Source organism: Protopterus annectens, chromosome 13.part0 (genome assembly GCF_019279795.1).
Source record: "Protopterus annectens isolate FY-2018-M chromosome 13.part0, PAN1.0, whole genome shotgun sequence".
In the NCBI taxonomy this organism is placed as follows: Eukaryota; Metazoa; Chordata; order Ceratodontiformes; family Protopteridae; genus Protopterus; species Protopterus annectens.
The window spans coordinates 949,462,791-949,481,110 of NC_056747.1; the positions used below are offsets into that span (position 1 = coordinate 949,462,791).

At 37.0% G+C, this 18,320-nt stretch overlaps 1 protein-coding gene across 1 annotated transcript in view; it reads right to left on the bottom strand.

The window, feature by feature from the left end:
• The window catches only part of ATP6V0A1 (ATPase H+ transporting V0 subunit a1), a 1,075,307-nt gene that overhangs the window by 672,695 nt on the left and 384,292 nt on the right, over nt 1-18,320 (bottom strand). The window contains exon 6 of the mRNA XM_044054711.1: nt 8,987-9,090. Coding sequence (XP_043910646.1) covers nt 8,987-9,090 — 104 coding nt within the window. The remainder of the gene's footprint in view (nt 1-8,986; nt 9,091-18,320) is intronic.

Below are 18,320 nucleotides of genomic sequence, written 5' to 3' on the forward strand. Positions count from 1 at the left end.
TTAGTAAGGAATATTTTAGAAGACTTAAATTAATCCTGAAAACAGTGCAGACATCTAGGAACCAAATTCAATCTATAAACCAATTTGTTCTTCCTGTCCTAACTTACAGTTATGGAGTGACTGACTGGCCCCAAAACATGTTGGATAGATTAGATAGGAAAACAAGAAGGATGCTTCATGTTCACCAAATGATTTGTAAAAATCACTGCATACTGAGATTATATATTCCCCATTATTTTAAAGGAGGTATGGGCCTCCTTGAAATTGATTACATATATAGAGCTGCAACCGTGGGACTGCACACATATCTTCTGACCTCACAGGACCCAAAAGTAGTGAAAGTTTTGAAACATGAGGAGAATAAATTTAAGATGACTTCCCTGCTTAGTTTAGCAGAAGCATATCAACGTCAAGCAGGAATGGAAATCAAACCAGAAACAGACAAAAATCAGGCAGCAACTGAATGTGCCAAAAAAACAAAAGAAAGAATATAAGGAGAAGGAGAAGGATCAGATAAGAAGGCAAGAAATATGGAAAATGCATAAATACAGTTGCAAGTACAGAAAACATCTGAAGAACCTCATGTTGATCAAGATCAAACACTGGAATGGTTAAGGAGAGGCGAATTCAAACCAAAACATGAAAGATTTAATATTGGCACCCCAAGATAGTGGGCTACGCACACAGTTTACAAAGTCCATTTCACACTGTGGCAGAAACAGACAAATATAGGTTTTGTAAAAACAGAACTGGAACAGTCTCACACCTCGTTGCTGGTTGTGAAATACTAATGGCAGAAAGACTGTACACTGGAAAGGCATAATAATGTGCCAATGTTGCAGTGGGGATTGTGGAGACATTATGTTACTGAAGTAGCTGAAAAACACAGGAAACATGAGCCACACAGCATCATAGAAAATGATAAAGTCTACATCACGTGGGATCACCCATTACCAACAGTTCAAAAGACAGATGTGAGAAAACCAGATATACTGGTCCATGAAAAGAAGACAAAAGTAGCATTGACCATTTAAATCACTATACATAGTGAATACAGTGTCTTGCATACAGAGAGACACAAAGTCATAAAATATCAGGATTTATAAGCAAAAATGAAAGCAATGTGGAAGAAAGATACCGAGACAATTCCAATAGTAGTAGGAGCAACGGTTCTTATAAAAAAGAATCTACAATTGTATTTAGATATGTCACCAATACATGTAACACCCCATGAAATGCAGAATGAGTCATTACTAGGCACATTATGGGTGCTGCGAAGAGCACTTTTGGCTGACATCAAAAATTGAAACAATACCAATTTCATGAAATTTAATCGTACTTTGAATTAGAAATGGGGTCAATTCCCATCATGGTAATAAAAACCCAAAAGACTTGGAGAAATTAAAAAGGGAGAATACATATATACACACATCTGAGTCATTGTGTGTGTGTGTGTGTGTGTGTGTGTGTGTGTGTGTGTGTGTGTGTGTGTGTGTGTGTGTGTGTGTGTGTGTGTTTCATAAAGAAGAGTCAGTTAATGGGCCATAAGCAACTTGCCAACCCTGCAACCCTCAGTAGCCAAACCTCCTGTCTCCAGGAGGGCAAAACAAGTGAGGCCCATATCAAATGTATGGCCACCCATCCATGTATCAATGTTTGTCCTAAAGGACTGTATTATATGTAATGCAAGATTATTCCAGAGATGAGGGAAACACTGAGTAATAATTCTCTCTCTGACATGACTTATTTGTTGACAGAGATTCAAGTCTGTTTGTTGTGCCATTTGTTCTGTGGACTTGCAGGAAACCTAAGAGAACTGGGCCCTTAACAGCAAAGAATGCCAGACATAAATCATCAAGCAGAATTTTACAACAGAGGAAGTATAGGGACAGAGCTTCAAACTTGTGTTTGTTGCCGGGGGACTTTATTTGGTAATATTTTTACTTGGGAACCTCTGGGGTCTTTCTAGCTGTAAGATATAACTGGATAATTGGATAGCCATGTATTAAAAGGGACATTATATTCTGTAATTGGTCTAATCAGAGCAGAGTTCAGATGATGTGCTCATATATCCATACATTTAAATATTCTGAACAGAGTGATGTAACTTTATTTAACTTGGGCAAAACAAGACCACTGCTGCTAAGTGGTGGTCAAAGGACACCGAATCATTTAGAAAGGTGCCAAGATCTCTGACAACTGTATCAGTCTGGAATATGGGGTTGTCTACACTATAAATTGCTGCTGACATCGGTTTGGAGATCAAAGAAGTAGATGCTGAGCAGCAGGGACCAAATAATAAGCCTTAAGGAACACCAGACTTTTTTTTTTGTTTGTTTTTTTTTTACTTTAAGGGGTGGTACTACTTTAGGCACATGGATTGTAACCATCAGTCGGTTTGCTATTCATCTTAGGAAAGTAGGGTCTGCATTTACAGCTTTAAGCTTAACTATAATTATAATACGGGAAACAATGTCAAAGACCATCACCAGATCCAGGTATGCTGCATGAACTGCACGGCCACTACCTACAGCTTCATTAATATGCTCCAAGTTGTTTACTAAATTACATGAACATGATCTCCCTTTGAAAAAAATCTACATCAATATAATTTTATACTGGAGCTTATGAAACCAGATATAATACATACCATGAATTTGTAAATTTGGCTATTAGACTGATGAGCCTAAAGTTCCCATGACCTGAGGTGGGAAGGACCCCCTTTACAGAGTGTGTAACAGCAGATGATATCATGCATATGCATTACATACAATTTAAATACGTGCGTATATTATATATATATATATATATATATATATATATATATATATATATATATACACACACACATATATATATATATATATATATATATATATATATATATATATATAATTACACACACACACACGGTTATATAGTAGTCTATGTCGAACTTTACTTAAACCGAGCTACATTGCTACATTGCTTAAAATGCAAACGCAAAGCTTTCAAGTCAAAACAACTCTGAGAAAGAGCTGTTTTGATTTGAAAGCTTTGCATTTACATTTTACTGTTTGTATTAATACATTTTAGATGGTTAAGTCCTTCCTTGCTTTTCTTCTTTGTATTCAGTACACTGATGCAACATCCATTGAAAACTGAATGGATCTAATTCATTACAACAAAACACCACACATCCATCAAACCCATAAAATCAATCAAATGCCTGTAAAAAATAAATAACTAAAAAATAAAAGGTCCACTTCACACCACACCATACATCTCAACTTCTTTACTCAAAGATTCTGGACAAAGCCAAAACTAATTGGAGGAAAAAAGGGCCAAAATCAAGAACAGATTTTAAATACTGCTATTACAAATAAAAAGTTGCTAGAGTAAACAGATACTGCTTTGGCATGCATTTTCTGAGGGATATGAAGTCTGAAACTCAAATGTCTGTCATTATTTAGTGAATGCAGTCTTAAATCATTTGCCAAGAAAGCCCAAATTTTATGAGAAAAGGATAAAAAATATGAGGTAAAAATCTGGACATTAAATAAAAGTCTGGGCAGTCGAGAGGTACGCATTCCAAATCCATACTACTTTATTAAATATATCCAGTTTGAGACTGCACTACATGGAGGAAAAGGACCAATTGCTTTACCTCGCTATATATTGCTCTTCAGCAAACAACATACCGTGGTGAAAGTTATAAGTGCAAGTGAGCAGAAAAAAAAAACATTCACTTGCACTGCTAAAATAATGCAACCAACCACTTCTAAACAACTTGCAGCATTTGACAAATTCAGATTCAATATAATGCAGAATTTTCAATTTTGATGAAATGGGAATGTATGTTTATGTACATCTGCTCATAAAACACACGTGACAGTAGTTCACTTTGTCAAATGCTGCCATTGCTGAAAAGTGTACTGCTTTTTTTATTGGCAGAATTCATCATCGAGTGCTGATTTCATCAACTGTCAGAATGTCATCTACTGTGTGCACATGTAGTATGTGATTTGAGTGATGGTAAGTGTGGGTGTGGGTGCGTGTGTGTGTGTGTGTGTGTGTGTCTGTGTGTGTGTGTGTGTGTGTGTGTGTGTGTGTGTGTGTGTGTGTGTGTGTGTGTGTGTGTGTGTGTGTGTGTTAATGCTACAACTTTAAGATATACAGAAAGCTTTGCCATTTGTGGTGGGTGTCTTTGCCAGTTATGGTAGTGTAAGGTGATAGCATTGGTACTGTGTGTATATCATATGGGAAGTGTGTCCCAAAAATCTAGTGTAGTGCAGTGCAGTGCTCCCGTTGGGAAGAGGGTATTTGGTTAGGTAATGTGTAGAGCTTGCATTAGGGGCAGGGGAAAGGTTAGTACATACAAGTAAGCCCCTTCCCCATCCTTACTGTGCCATACAGTCAACAGTTTAGAAAGCTAATTTAATCACTTCCAGCCTGACTAGTTATACTGCTTTAGGTTACTCAATGGATGTTGGCAACAGAACACTGCAATGATGGATGAGATCCAGGGTTGTATTTTTTAAATGAATAATTTATTCGTTACATATAATTTAATTTACTTGCCGGGAAAGGTACACTGAACTAAAAGCAGCCAGACTTGGCAGACTACTGATGTAGTATGTTAACAATACAATAAAAATGAGGAAAGATTATACAAGTAAGCATAATAATTACAGAAAAACTAAAAAAAAAAGTAACTGCACTGTGCAACAAGCAGGTGGTGCATAGTGGTTTTACTACAGATGCTCTATGATCTTTTACAAGGCCATGTCCAAAAAAAGATTACAACTACAAAAGTACAGTTTTGTACCTACCATAAATGTAGATGTTCGAGTGTCTTCACTGCTGCAGTCATTACACTTGGGTTATCCTGCCGTCAGGCGGTCCCGCAGTTGGCCAGAGTTCCAAAGTCTTGGTCCGGTGTCGGTTGCTGTCGCCTCCTCCCTGACGTCAGTGCGTCAGGGGTATATAAGAAGCAGCCGACGCCATTTTCTTCAGTTTTTCTTGCCCCAGATGTCAGGTGCCCCCAAAAAGATAGGCAATACATATTGCTTACAAAACATGCAATGAGGTAAAAACAAAACCTTCAGTAACCAGCAGATACACCACATAGGTAGTATAGTGTAGAAAGGTATAGATAAGACCCAGCTAAGAAAGAGGGGATGGCGAGTGGGTAACCAGGACTGCAGCAGTGAAGACACTCGAACATCTACATTTATGGTAGGTACAAAATTGTACTATGTTCATCGTGTTTCACTGCTGCAGTCATTACACTTGGGTTGAATCCCAAATATGAGTCAGGGTGGCTGGTTCTATAGAGGATTTGGTGTGGCCATGAGGCCCTGCAGCACTGCAGTGGCAAAGCCAGCTCTGGATCTAAAATAAAGAGGCAAGTGGTAATGCTTGGTAAAGGTGTGCACTCAACTCCAAGTTGCAGCTTCCAAAATGTCTTTGGTAGGTACTCCTCTAAGGTAGGCAGTAGAAGTGGCAGTTGCCCTGGTGGAATGTGGTCTAATGTTAGATGGTACAGGTTTCCCATGCTGTGTGTAGCAGAACCGGATACAGTGTCCTATCCACTTTGAAATGGTCTGCTTTGAAATAGCCTTTCCCTGTGATCCTGCAGCATATGATACAAACAATTGTTCAGTTTTTCTGAAAGCTTTTGTTTTGTCCAAGTAGAAGCGTAGTTGCCTGTATATGTCCAAGGAGTGTAGAAGTCTCTCCCCTTTATTCTGGGCATTTGGATAAAAAGTTGGCAAGTGAATAGTTTGGTTAAGAACCACACTGGATACCACCTTAAGCATAAAAGAAGGGTTTGTTCTTAAAGAAACCCTGTCTTGGTGAAAAATAATGAAAGGCTCCACTGCCATTAGTGCCTGTAGTTCTGAGACTCTTCGTGCTGAGGTTATTGCCAGGAGCAGAGCAGTTTTACATATTTTAACTCTGCTGAATTGGCTGGCTCAAAAGGAGGTAAAGTGAGCTTTTCCAAGACAAAATTGAGGTCCCAAGTAGGTGTTGGTGCCCTCCGGGGTGGTCTTATGGTTTTAGCCCCTCTGAGGTACTGCTTTAGCAATGGATGAGAGAAAATAGGAGGATCTGTGTTGTAATGAGCCAAGATGGCAGAGGCGTGGATCTTAATGGATGAGAAAGATAGTCCTTTGTTCAGCATCTCAGTCAAATATTGTAGTATCTGAGGAATGTTAGAGACAAGAGGGTCAAGGCTTTCAGCCAGGTTCCAGGCACAGAATCTCTTCCACTTTTTGAATAAGATTTCCTGGTGCTAAGCCTCCTGGCCTCCAAAATGACATCCATAACAGCTCTAGAGAGAGGTGATGTCTGTTTGGCTAATGAATCTGCCATGCTGCCAGGTTTAAGGTTTTGAGCTGACTGTGCAGGATCTGATTGTTTTGTTGAGTCAGTAGGTGTGTGATTTGAGGCAAAATCCAAGGTGGCCCTTGAGCTAAGTTCTTTAAGATTGGGTACCAGTGCTGGCGTGGCCAGTCTGGAGCAATCAGAATCATCTGTGGATTTTCTTGTCTGGCTTTTAGGAGTACCTTTGAAAGTAGAGGCAGAGGTGGGAAGGCATAAACCTTTAGGCTTTTCCAGCTGAATGAAAGAGCATCCATTTTCCATGCTTGTGTGTGATAAGTCCTTGTGCAGAATTTTTGTAGTTGGCAATTCAGTGGGGAGGCAAAAAGATCTATGTCCGGGCACCCCCATTTTTGCATTATAATGCTGAAGACTTGTGGATTTAAATTTCCACTCGTGAGGATCCATGATGTTTCTGCTTAAGTCGTCTGCCAGAGTATTTTTCTTTCCTGGCAGGAATTGTGCTTGCAGATGAACTTGTAATAATAATTGTCCTGGATGCAGAAGGTCCTTGAAAGGTGTAAGGGCATTTTGTACAGCCAACTCTTTTTGATTGATGTGAAGATGCATTTGGCCTGTGGTCCATTTGCCCTGAATACATTTTCCTGCCATGTGTGCTCCCCAGGCGTAATCCGAAGCATCTGTTGTTAAAGTCTGCCTGGCTGTGTGAAGAGTGAAAGGCTGACCCTTGTTGAGGTGACATGCCTGTGCCCACCATCAAAACTCCTGTTGTAGGCAGGGAATTAGTGGTATTACTGTTTCCAAGCTGTGAGAGTGTTGAGTCCAAACAAACACTTTTTAAGTACCATTGTAATTTCCTCATATGCAGTCTGGCATATGGAATTAGTAGTATGCAGGATGCCATGAATCCCAAGGTTTGCAGACTTTTTCTTGCAGGGAGTTGGGACTTTGTTGCCATCAATTGAAAATACTGAGTCAGTTGTCCTTGTTTGCCTGGCATGAGATAAGCCATCTGTGCCGTTGTATTTAAGCTGGTACCCAGGAATATTATCTCTTGTGAGGGCACTAGTTTTGACTTCTTTTCGTTTACTGTGTACCCTAGGCAAATTAGCAACCTTTTTACAAACGCCAGATGCTTTAGAAGAATGTCCTTGCTCTCTGCTTGAATCAGGCAGTCGTCCAGGTATGGATATATTTGAATTCCTTTTTGTCTGCAAAATGCAATTACTGGCACCAAGCACATTGTGAAGACCCTGGGCGCAGTAGATAAGCCAAAGGGCAGTGCAGAGAATTGGTAGTGCATTGAACCAGCTATGAATCTGAGGTATCTTTTGCAAATTTGTCTGATAGGGACATGCAGGTATGCCCCTTTGAGGTCCAAAGTAACAAGCCAGGTTTTCTTGCCCAACATGGGAAGGAGCTGCTGTAGTGTCAACATTTTGAATTTGGGAACATCCAGGTAAGTATTTTGAGTAATAAAAAATAAAACATGGAAAAAGCACCACTCTAGGAAACAAAAACTGTATGTTAGCGCTTTCGTTTACTAAAAATATGTAAACTTCTTCAGACAATTCACAAACAAAAAATCAACCCTTAAATACTTTAAAAAAACATGACATCATTTCCTGAAACATCATTTCCTGAAACAACCTTACCTCAATTTAAAGTAAAAGAACATAAAATGTAAAGTGTAAATTACATAAATCTATTCATAGATACTATGTTAAATTATTTTCTCGTGAAATTCAGTATATTTTTTATCTTAATAAAGCTTTAAGTGTTAAAGTGCTCCTGATAGAGATTACATCATTTAAACCTGGTGGGACCAAAGCATTTAATTTCAACTGCCATAAAACTTCTTTTTCTTCAAGTTTTAGGCTAGTCGGGTCCCCCTCTTTCATTCTCAGACACTTTTTCAATAGCCATGAATAAAAATTCATGTTCAGGGAATGATAAAATGTGCCTAGCTAGGGCATTAGTAGTGTTCCCTTTGTTAATTGCATAGTAGTGTTCATAAATTCTGTTTTTCAGTGGTCTAATTAAACTTGTAACACTAGGGGGGTGGTCTATCTTAGTTTGTGCTCTAAATGCCAGGCTTTTTATATAGGGAAAACTGATAGACCACTGAAAAACAGAAATACTGAAGAAAATGGCGTCGGCTGCTTCTTATATACCCCTGACGCACTGACGTCAGGGAGGAGGCGACAGCAACCGACGCCGGAGCAAGACTTTGGAACTCTGGCTGACTGCGGGACCGCCTGACGGCAGGATAACCCAAGTGTAATGACTGCAGCAGTGAAACACGATGAACATCAATTAATATTGATAAATTCAGCTGTATGTTGGAAGGGCTGCTAAAAGCCCAATCGGGGATGAAATGAAGTTATAATGTGACAAAGGTCTGTTCTGTACACTGTGAAACAAAATATGAAGTTGAGATGTTCAGAGAAAGAAAAGTAAATGAATTAATACATGAAACAGTCAGTTTAATACAATGCAACCAAAAATCTGATTCATATATCCCCAAAAATGTTTATGAGTTACAAAAAATGAGTAGCACTGAAATTCTAAATGTTATCTGCTTGCCTAACTAATGTTCTGTATTTGCTGGACACCTACAAATGGCTATATCAGTACAAAAAATAAAAATGATGATTACCCAAGTCGAAGAGGTGCACCTCGTCCCATTTCACTTGGCTCCAGCAATGTAGACGACTCTTCCAACAACTCTGGATCCGACATCTGCTGATGATGCAATTCAGCCTGAATTAAATTAATTAACAACTAATGAACCCAGTTAGTGGCATGCAGGGAACCAGGAACCACAGCAGCAGAAAAAAAAAGAAAAAACAGGTGAGACAAATCACAAAACCAGGAGAACAAAGGGGAGGAGAATATGTAAAAGAAAACAGCAAAGAGTGCTGAGAACAAATGAAATGGAGGTCACAGAATTATGCATGTTAGTGTAATTTATTTAATTACACAGAAACTTGATGGAAAAGTAGCCATGCATGCTAGCAAAATGACAACAGTGGACATTAGCAAGGAGCAGACAGATATTCTCCTTTAAATTACGCAGTTAGTTGCTTTAGTTTTCTTTTGTAAGCTCTGCTGCCATATCTCTGACTCACATTTCTTGTATCCAGAATTCATTCTTCCTGTGGCCCACTTATAACTTTTATGGCCTTAAAAAGGCAAATCTGCACTGTATCTCTGAAACACAGTACTGTGACATGCAGATGATTGCAGAGTGCAACAGTCTGCAATGGTTACAGATTAACCATTGGTGAAGTACCAAAATATTTTTTCCGAAATGGCTCTCCATAACTGGGTGACACAATTTCAGAAATCAAGCTGTCAGTAGCATGCCTGCTCAATAACAACATTTGCTACCTGGGGCAGCCCTTACAAAGCATGAGGCTCCCCCAAAGTCATGTGGTTAACACAACCAACATATCTGTCTGAATGTCCAAAGGATTTTTTACTATGTGGAATCAGGACTGCAAACCATTACTAGAAAGATAAAAAGTGGGTGTAAAATAATATGATAACATGCCACTTCTGCCGGCCCCCCCCCAGAAGTGAATGATCTTGCCACAAAGTTCCACAACTGTAAATGCTCTGAGTACGTCATCTGAACCAGCGAGCATCCTTCCAGAATCTGCTGTTGTATAGAGTAACAACTCGTTCTTTACTGTCAAAAGACTGCTTCACTTGGTCACATTGCTGGACTGATTTCCAATGTTTGAATTCCCAAAGAAAAAGGATAACTGATATTCTGCGGGAACACAACATCCTACAGAACAAGATGGTCATCATGTCTAGCATGACTGTCAGAATGCAGCTCTTACTGAAGCTAAGAATACTGAATAAATTGTGACAGTATAATGTTTACAGCAGCCATACAGAATATCAGTAGTGTTCCATCATGTCATACAAATTAGTGTTTTACCATATTATGCACATTACTTTGTTAGGGCAAGGTTAAGATCAAGGCAGGTAAATGACTGCTGAGTATATGTGCCAGAGAAAACAGGGCACTTAAAAGGAGAGCCTGAGAACCCCTACTGTAATCAGAGTGAAACAATTTTCTTTTATATATAATGTCTTGCCTTTGTAAGCGTGTACAAGATAATACTTGGAATAAATTAAAAATGGAGTAGTCAGAGCACTGTCAAAGCTAATACCATATAAAATATGGATCAACATATTCGTTCCATGTGAAAAACAGAGCACAGAGAACCAAACAAGCTCCTGAAAATCCAAAACATATAAGATAGAAGTTAAAGCAATCGGGATGGGAAGTCAGGTATAAGAGAAAGGACACCTAAAAAATCAGTAGGGATGAAAGACTGCAGGGAATAAATGATGGCAATGTATACAATGCAAGACTACAGCTTAGTGCAGTGATGGCGAATATATGACACGTATGTCAAAGTGATACACCATGACATTCAGGGTGACACTGCAGTGTTCACCAACACTCGAGTTATCAAAGAAACGTCTTTTGCATTTGTTGCTCATGTGAATTGCACTGAAATATTTTGTGCCAGGAGATAGTTCAACAACATTGCTGCAAAGGTAAGGAAGTTTTTAACCTCAAAGACTATTTAAGTATACTGTCTCGATACAGTCTGCAAAGGGCAGTGCTGACATAGTTTTCTCTTCATGGTTACACTTCTGCAAAGGGCAAGTAGTCTGCATTTCTACGTGTGTGCTGTTTTACACTCCTGTCAACTGTCCTTCTTAATCCTGTTAAAATTGGAGACTTTTTCACTTAATAATTACAGTATTTAGATTTATAGACGTATTTTACTTCAGAAAATGTATACTAATTAATGCTCAGTTTTTCTGTCAGTGTCTCAAATTAACAGTACGAGTAGCTTAAAACTGTCCACATCTCTTATTTCTATATTTGTATCTGATTCTGTTGAGATTTATCCCTGATGCACTGAGAGCTATGCGGTTTTATTTTTATTTATTTGTTATTTTTTTTATTCATTCTTGTTTGGTGTGTGTGTGTGTGTGGGGGGAACACGCCTGAGAGTCAAGTTAGGTATTTTTGGAATTTTTGACACACTGAGCCCAAAAGGTTCGCCATCACTGGCTTAGTCATCTTCCGTTTTAAGGAACACATGTGAACATATTCTAGGGCAGCAGTACCATTCCACTGAAAAGAATTTTGTAAAAAAACAATCAACTGTTCCTTGATGAATGCATAAAACAGAAAAGATAAAACATCAAGTAGGATGACGCTATAATGAATGAAGAATAAAATGGATACTACAAACGGGATATGCATGACATGGAAACATTCTTCGAGATTTACCCCCCCCCCCCCAAAAAAAAATAATCTTCCTTTTGGAGGTCCTCTAGCTAACCAGCAATTATAAAATACACAAGAACAGCTGCAGCCAGCTCTGCATTTAGATAAAGGGGCAAGCCACCTCCCAACAACATGGGACATCAACAATGGAAATAAAAAGAAAGAACAGTCAGCAAAACACAGAACACACATAGAACACAGTAGGTGCCCACTGCCAGATGTTATAAGAAAACACAAAGTGGGGCTACAAGAATTGATGCCTGCCTTGAAGCAATTTGAGCAAAAAGTCCCTGAAAAAAACATATCACAGGTAAGCTGAACCATCTTCGCCCATATAAAGGGACTGTGGCAACAACTTTAATAAAACTTTTTTGGGGAACAGTGAAGAACTATTGCAATTCTTTTAGCTAAAGCAGAAATCTCAAACTTAAATGTAATACAAAAACACGAACAATGTCCCAAAAAGCAGCTAGGAAAAAGTTAGCAGAAGCACAAGTAACCAATAAACTTCTTCTTGCGAATCTCGAAAATGTTGTAGTCAAGAAATACTTCTCCGTAAGTAAAATGCTTTTAATGTCAAGCAACAATTAAAAACATAAAAAAATAACACTCAATAGTAGTAGAATCCAACGTAAAAAAGGAAATAACTCAAGCGCTTTCACCCGTTCCTATGACGGGCTTTTTCAAGATAAATTATGACCTTACTTTGCTTGCTTATATACAATGCTAATGATCCAATTAAACAATTCAGAAAATTTTCTACCAATCTAAATAAATCAATTATTAGGTAGCATTTCCTTAGTGTTTATTTTAAAACGCAACTACTAAATGTATTCAGTTGAAATAATCTTGTAAACATTATTGTGAAACATTCTTATCCTAATACATTCTGATACTCTGCTGATTTTGTTTATTACACCCTGTTTTGTAGTGCATTACATTGTGAAATAGCTAGCTATTCCTTTTAAAACTGGGAAAGTTCCTACGCCCAATATTCATATTGTGATGCCTATCCCAACTGGTGTCTTAACAAAATCTTCGCGCTGTTTCTTGAAAACTGGTGCGAATACATTTGACCAAATGACCATTCATTTTCTACATGTATTGCTAGCTATAAATCATTGAACGTCTAAGAGTGTATAAAATAATTCATTCTCTTCCGATATTAAAACCAAATGTTTTCATTAAGAAATGATGATCACATGATGTGTGTTCCTACAAGCCGGAACCTTTAGTAAAATGTAATATGCTTTTAAATGTGTTTATTAGTTATATATTTAAACTTGAGTTACTGAAATTACGTCCGCTTTATCTTTATTCAAACTTCATAAATATAAATTACTTATTTAAACTTAACTATGGTTTCTCTGACGTATCTCTTGATGTTCAAATTTGAACGGAAAGTTTATTTGTGTGTTGTCCAGTCACTTGTTGTCCTAACCATATATAGCTTCAGTATTATTAATTTTGATAGTAGGCAACCCTAAATTTAAAAATATATATTAATAATTGTGTTAAAAAGTTGTGTTACGAAAATTTGAATAGGAATAAAACATTCTTTCGATAACATGAAGTTTACCTGTCAATAAATATATATATAAAATTCATTTTAATACTTACTTGTTATGTTAACCAATTTCCAAAAGGCATAAAATGTATTATCAATGGTTAACATATAAATTTGATATTAGTTAAAATATATAATGTGTGGAAGTAAGTGAATATATGTACATATATGTAATTAAATAAATAAATAATGATATAATATGAATACTTGAATAAATAAACTAATATTTTAAATATTTTAAATATTTTTAAAAATTTTTGTATAATATGAAACTGTCCATATTTTTTGTCCCTTGTACCATTATGTTTGTGATTATTAATTCATTTAAAATATATTTTCATTAATTTTGTTAGTGCATTTTTTAATAAACTAAGTGCTATGAATTCTTGCAAGATAAAATAAAATAAATGTGTTAATATGTTCATAACCAACCAATGGTTTTCTGAATAATATGAGGTATAAGAAGGATCCAGTATGTATAATGAATCATCATAATTTTGCCCTTCTTAACTTAAGTAGGCTTGTAATGCTAATGGTCTCATTGAGCCCTGGGAATTTTGAGGCATTTAGTCTAAGTTGCCAATTCAACTCCTTAAATTCAATGGTGGCTTCCCAGTCTCCACCTCTTGGATTAAGGGGCACTTGTTCTATAACCATGAATTTTAAAATCATATTTGGGCATACATTAAGATGTTTAACAAAGGCATTTGCTTCTTTCCTTTTTCGAATATCGTACATGTGTTCATAGATTCTCTTGCGTAATGTTCTTTCAGATTTACCTATGTAAAAACTATCACATTTTTGACAAATGCCCAGGTATATAATACCTTTTGATCCACAGTTATAATAACTTGTTGATTTAACAAAAAATTTTCTTGATTTAATGTAATAACCATTACCTTCAAGAATATGAGAACATTGTTTACAGCTATTACATTTATATGTTCCTAATCTACCACCTTTGTTATCAAATTGTGTTGGTGGTTGGTTTTCGAACATATTTTTTAAGTTGGCATTCCTTGCATTCACAAACAAAGGTCTATCTGATACCCATTTTTTTGTTTCTTCATTAGTAGTCAAAATGGGCCAGAATTTGTTTACCATTTTCTTTAATTTTTCAGTTTCATTGTTGTAAGTGCAACAAAAACTAGTCTGAAAACTTGGGGAATCATCCTTAGCTACTAAAGTGGGGTTAACAGGAAGTGATGGTTCCAAAACTGTGCCTAATAGTGGACTATAGATGGTTATTCTTCCCTCTAAAACTTCTTGAAACATTTTCTCTATTAGTGTCTGTGGGTAACCTCTCTCAGAAAAGAGTTTCCTTAACAATTGGGCCTCTGCAAAGAATTTGTCATCCGTATTACACATTCTTGAGGCCCTGATGAATTGGCCTTTAACAATGCCTTTTTTCTGTGAGAAAGGATGGGCACTGCTATAATGCAGGTATGTGTTAGAGAAGGTTGGTTTTCTATATACAGAAGATTCAAAGATTTGTAATTCTGTATTTTTAACCAATAACACATCCAAGTAATTCATACGTGTATTACTAACATTGGATGTAAATTTTAGAAAATTTGTTGTCTCATTTATATATTCCAAAAAAGCTTCTAAGCTTGTTATGCTTCCTTCCCATAAAATACAAATATCATCTAGGTATCTTCTGTAGTGTAAAATATTTTTCTCCCATATTGTTTCAAAAATATATTCGTTCTCCCAGTGGCACAGAACTAAGTTTGCATATGCTGAGGCACATGGTGATCCCATGGCCACCCCTTTGTTTTGCTTAAAAAACTCCCCATTAAAATAGATAAAATTATTCTTTAAAATCATCAACATAAAATCTGTTAATAAGTTTATTGTGTTGTTACTAAAATTTGATGTTTTGATTAATATTTCGTTGAACCATTGTGTTCCAATATCATGTGGAATGCTAGGAAAAAGATCAATTACATCTATCGTAACTAAAAAATCTGTTTTGGTATAAAAACACTCCTTTATACCTTTGAGAAACTCCCAAGAGTCCTTACAAATATGTTGAATTGATGCTATGGTGTTTTTGAGTGTTGCATCTACAAATTTACCAAGGGGTTCTGTAATACTGCCTGAACCTGCCACAATTGGTCTAAACTTGAGTGGTTCCAGTCCCTTGTGAATCTTGGGTATACCAAATATTACTGGTGTGAGAGGTTTGTTAACTAATAAATAGTTATGTAATTTCTCATTAATAGCTCCCTGTAGAAGTAAGTCATATAGTATGTGTTTGATCCTTGCATAAGCTATGTTCAACTCATTCATTGATAGGGTGCTGTACTGTTCTGTATCCTGAAGCATATTATAAATTACTTGTTCATATTCTGTTTTATACATTAAAACTACCCCTCCCCCTTTGTCCGGTTTCATTACCCTAATCTGTTCATTCCTAAGTTGTTTGATAAGTTTAAGGCAATCTTGATGTATGTTCTGTTTGGAAACATTTTTATTCTTAGATAGACTTCTAATTTCAGTTTCCATCATATCTTCAAAGATTTTAACTACTGGATGAAGGGGTGGGTTAAAAGTACTTGCTCTGCTTACTAAGTCCCTGGAAAAATTCTTTCCTTTGAAAAAAATATCTAAATTCAGTTGTCTCGTGAATAATTTAAATTCCAAAATGGTTTTAGTCAAATCAATACTCTTGGTTGGGACAAACTGAAAACCTTTAGTGAACAATTCAAAATGTGTGTCATCGACTTGATTTTCTGTATAGTTATATATGGTAAAATTATTTTTTGTCTCTATCACATATGTTGAGGAATGTGTTTGTGATGTACTAGTCTCATTTAAAATATCTATCTGCGCTGTTTCCCCCACGCTTGCTGGTTCTGGAACTGTGTTCTGTTCCCTTGCCTGCGTTGGGGAAATTGAAAACCCTGGTTGTCAATATTTTTTGGGGTGGTATTATTGTTGTTCTGTTTTTGGGCCAGTCTTTCACTACGTCTCAAAGTTTCAGTCATAGGTGTGTTGTCATTTACATTTTGAAAAGAAGAAGGTGCTCCATTCTTATTCATAAATCTAGAGGACCAATTCTGTTTGTTTGAATAACATAATGTTATTCCATTCTTGTAATCATTCAAGTCCCTTTCTAATTTTTTTACCTTCCTTTCTATAATCCTTACACAATACTGGTCCACCTCATGAAAAACATTATTATAATCTTTTTTAATTCTACAAAAAGCAGTGTCAGTATAAATAGAGTCATTCAATATATTCAATTCTTCCAGTAACAAATCAGCTTTCTTTTCATAGTCCTTCACCATAAGGTGCAACAATTCAAGTCCAGTACTATCAAAAAGTTCAGAAATTTCTTTATGTAATTCTGAGCCAACCGAAGCATTGTTAGGAAATTTGTTAATACGCAGCCCTCTTGGTAAATGTAATACATCTTAGAAATAACAGGGAATTTACCCTGAAGGCCAGCCTTGATCTTTCAAGTAAACAATGCTGGGGCTGGCTTGACCAATCTGCTAAGAGGCATTGCAACTGTAGGACAAAACAGACATCAATTAAAGGGTACCTACAGAAGGCAGAAAGAACATGAACTGCTCCTTGATAGTTATTAGCATTTCATGGATAAGGAAAGATGCTATGACTGGAAAAAACAGAAAACTGCTTCAGAACATTCCAGCCAAGCTTGGGCATAAATGGTATACTTGAAGCTGCCCTAAGAAGGGACTCCATCCTTACCAAGAAGCACACTAAAAACCTGGGTCACCTACACAAGTTTCATTCAACAGTCAAAGTCACCTTTTCAACTGACCTGTGAAACTATCCTAATCTACTCACAGTAACCCCAGAAATATACGTGCACAGGAGGCTGACCACGGGTGCTGATGTACATCAGCTGTAGTGAGTTTCAGGAATCAAACAAAATCCAAAAAGACACATGACGCTACAGCTTACAGCTAGATCTCCACAACTGGCTCAACAGATACAACCACTAGCTAAAACAGATGCTCACTTTTATGTTCACAGTGAACTAATGCACAGCACACAGCTAAGGCAGACTGACATGTTTTACTGCCTATTCATAATATGCATGTCCTGTGAAGTACCATGAGAGAAAATGAATAACTCAAATGGGAGCAGCAAAACACTGTGATCAAGTCAACACAAAGAAAAAAGAAGGCAAATAAAACTGTGTTAACTGGGTGAGCCAACTAGGCAAACACTGCCATCTGAGGGCTACCCAAGAGGAATGTCTGTTTAAGTGAAGTTGGTAAATGCAGGCTATGGTAATTAAACCCTTGTCCATAGGTGTAGCCTCATACAGCATTAAAACTCTGTGTTAAAGCAGGTTAGGCAGCAGTGGCATATGAGCTAGCTAATTTTCTGATGACCTTTTTTTATATCTGTTTATGTTAACAACAGACAAAGAAGATGGCAGATGAGAGCAGTGAAAAAATGAAGAAAATCTGTAAAACTACAATGTCAGAAAGGAAGTAAAGTCAATTATGAAGATGAAACAAGCTAGTAAACTGGCTGAAGTGCGGGAAGAGGTTAAGACTCATGCACAAGATGATACCATTAAGAAACAGATACATTTACTTAGCTCACCAGTTCTGATGGATACATAAACATTCCCTGTTCTTTATTGGTTAATGGACCACACCATCAGAGGAGGATGGCACCAAAACTGCCAGTTTAACTGTGATCATGTTCTATTGGAATAAAAAAGATTTGTCATCTTTTTAAAGAACACAGTACAGTTGTATTAGGAATTTATAAATTATGTTCACTACTGCAGTACAGATAATACTTGGGATTTCTGTCAAAGACCCAATGTCTGAACACAAGTCTAGAGCTTTCCAGGGATTTCTGTCAAAAGCCCAATGTCTAAATGCAAGTCTAGAGCTTTCTAAGCCAGGTGTATGCCTTTTCCCACCTATGCATCAGCATGTCCAACCTAGCAAGCAATCTCTCATTCTTTTTTGCCCTGTGAAATTCCAGGTGCCATGAATGAGAACAGAGCATGATCCATGCAGGTGGAATACGCCCAAGGTATGGCAGCCAAACCAGAAGAGTCCCCAGAGCTGCCTCTTCAAGTTCTAAGTCAACCTGAGA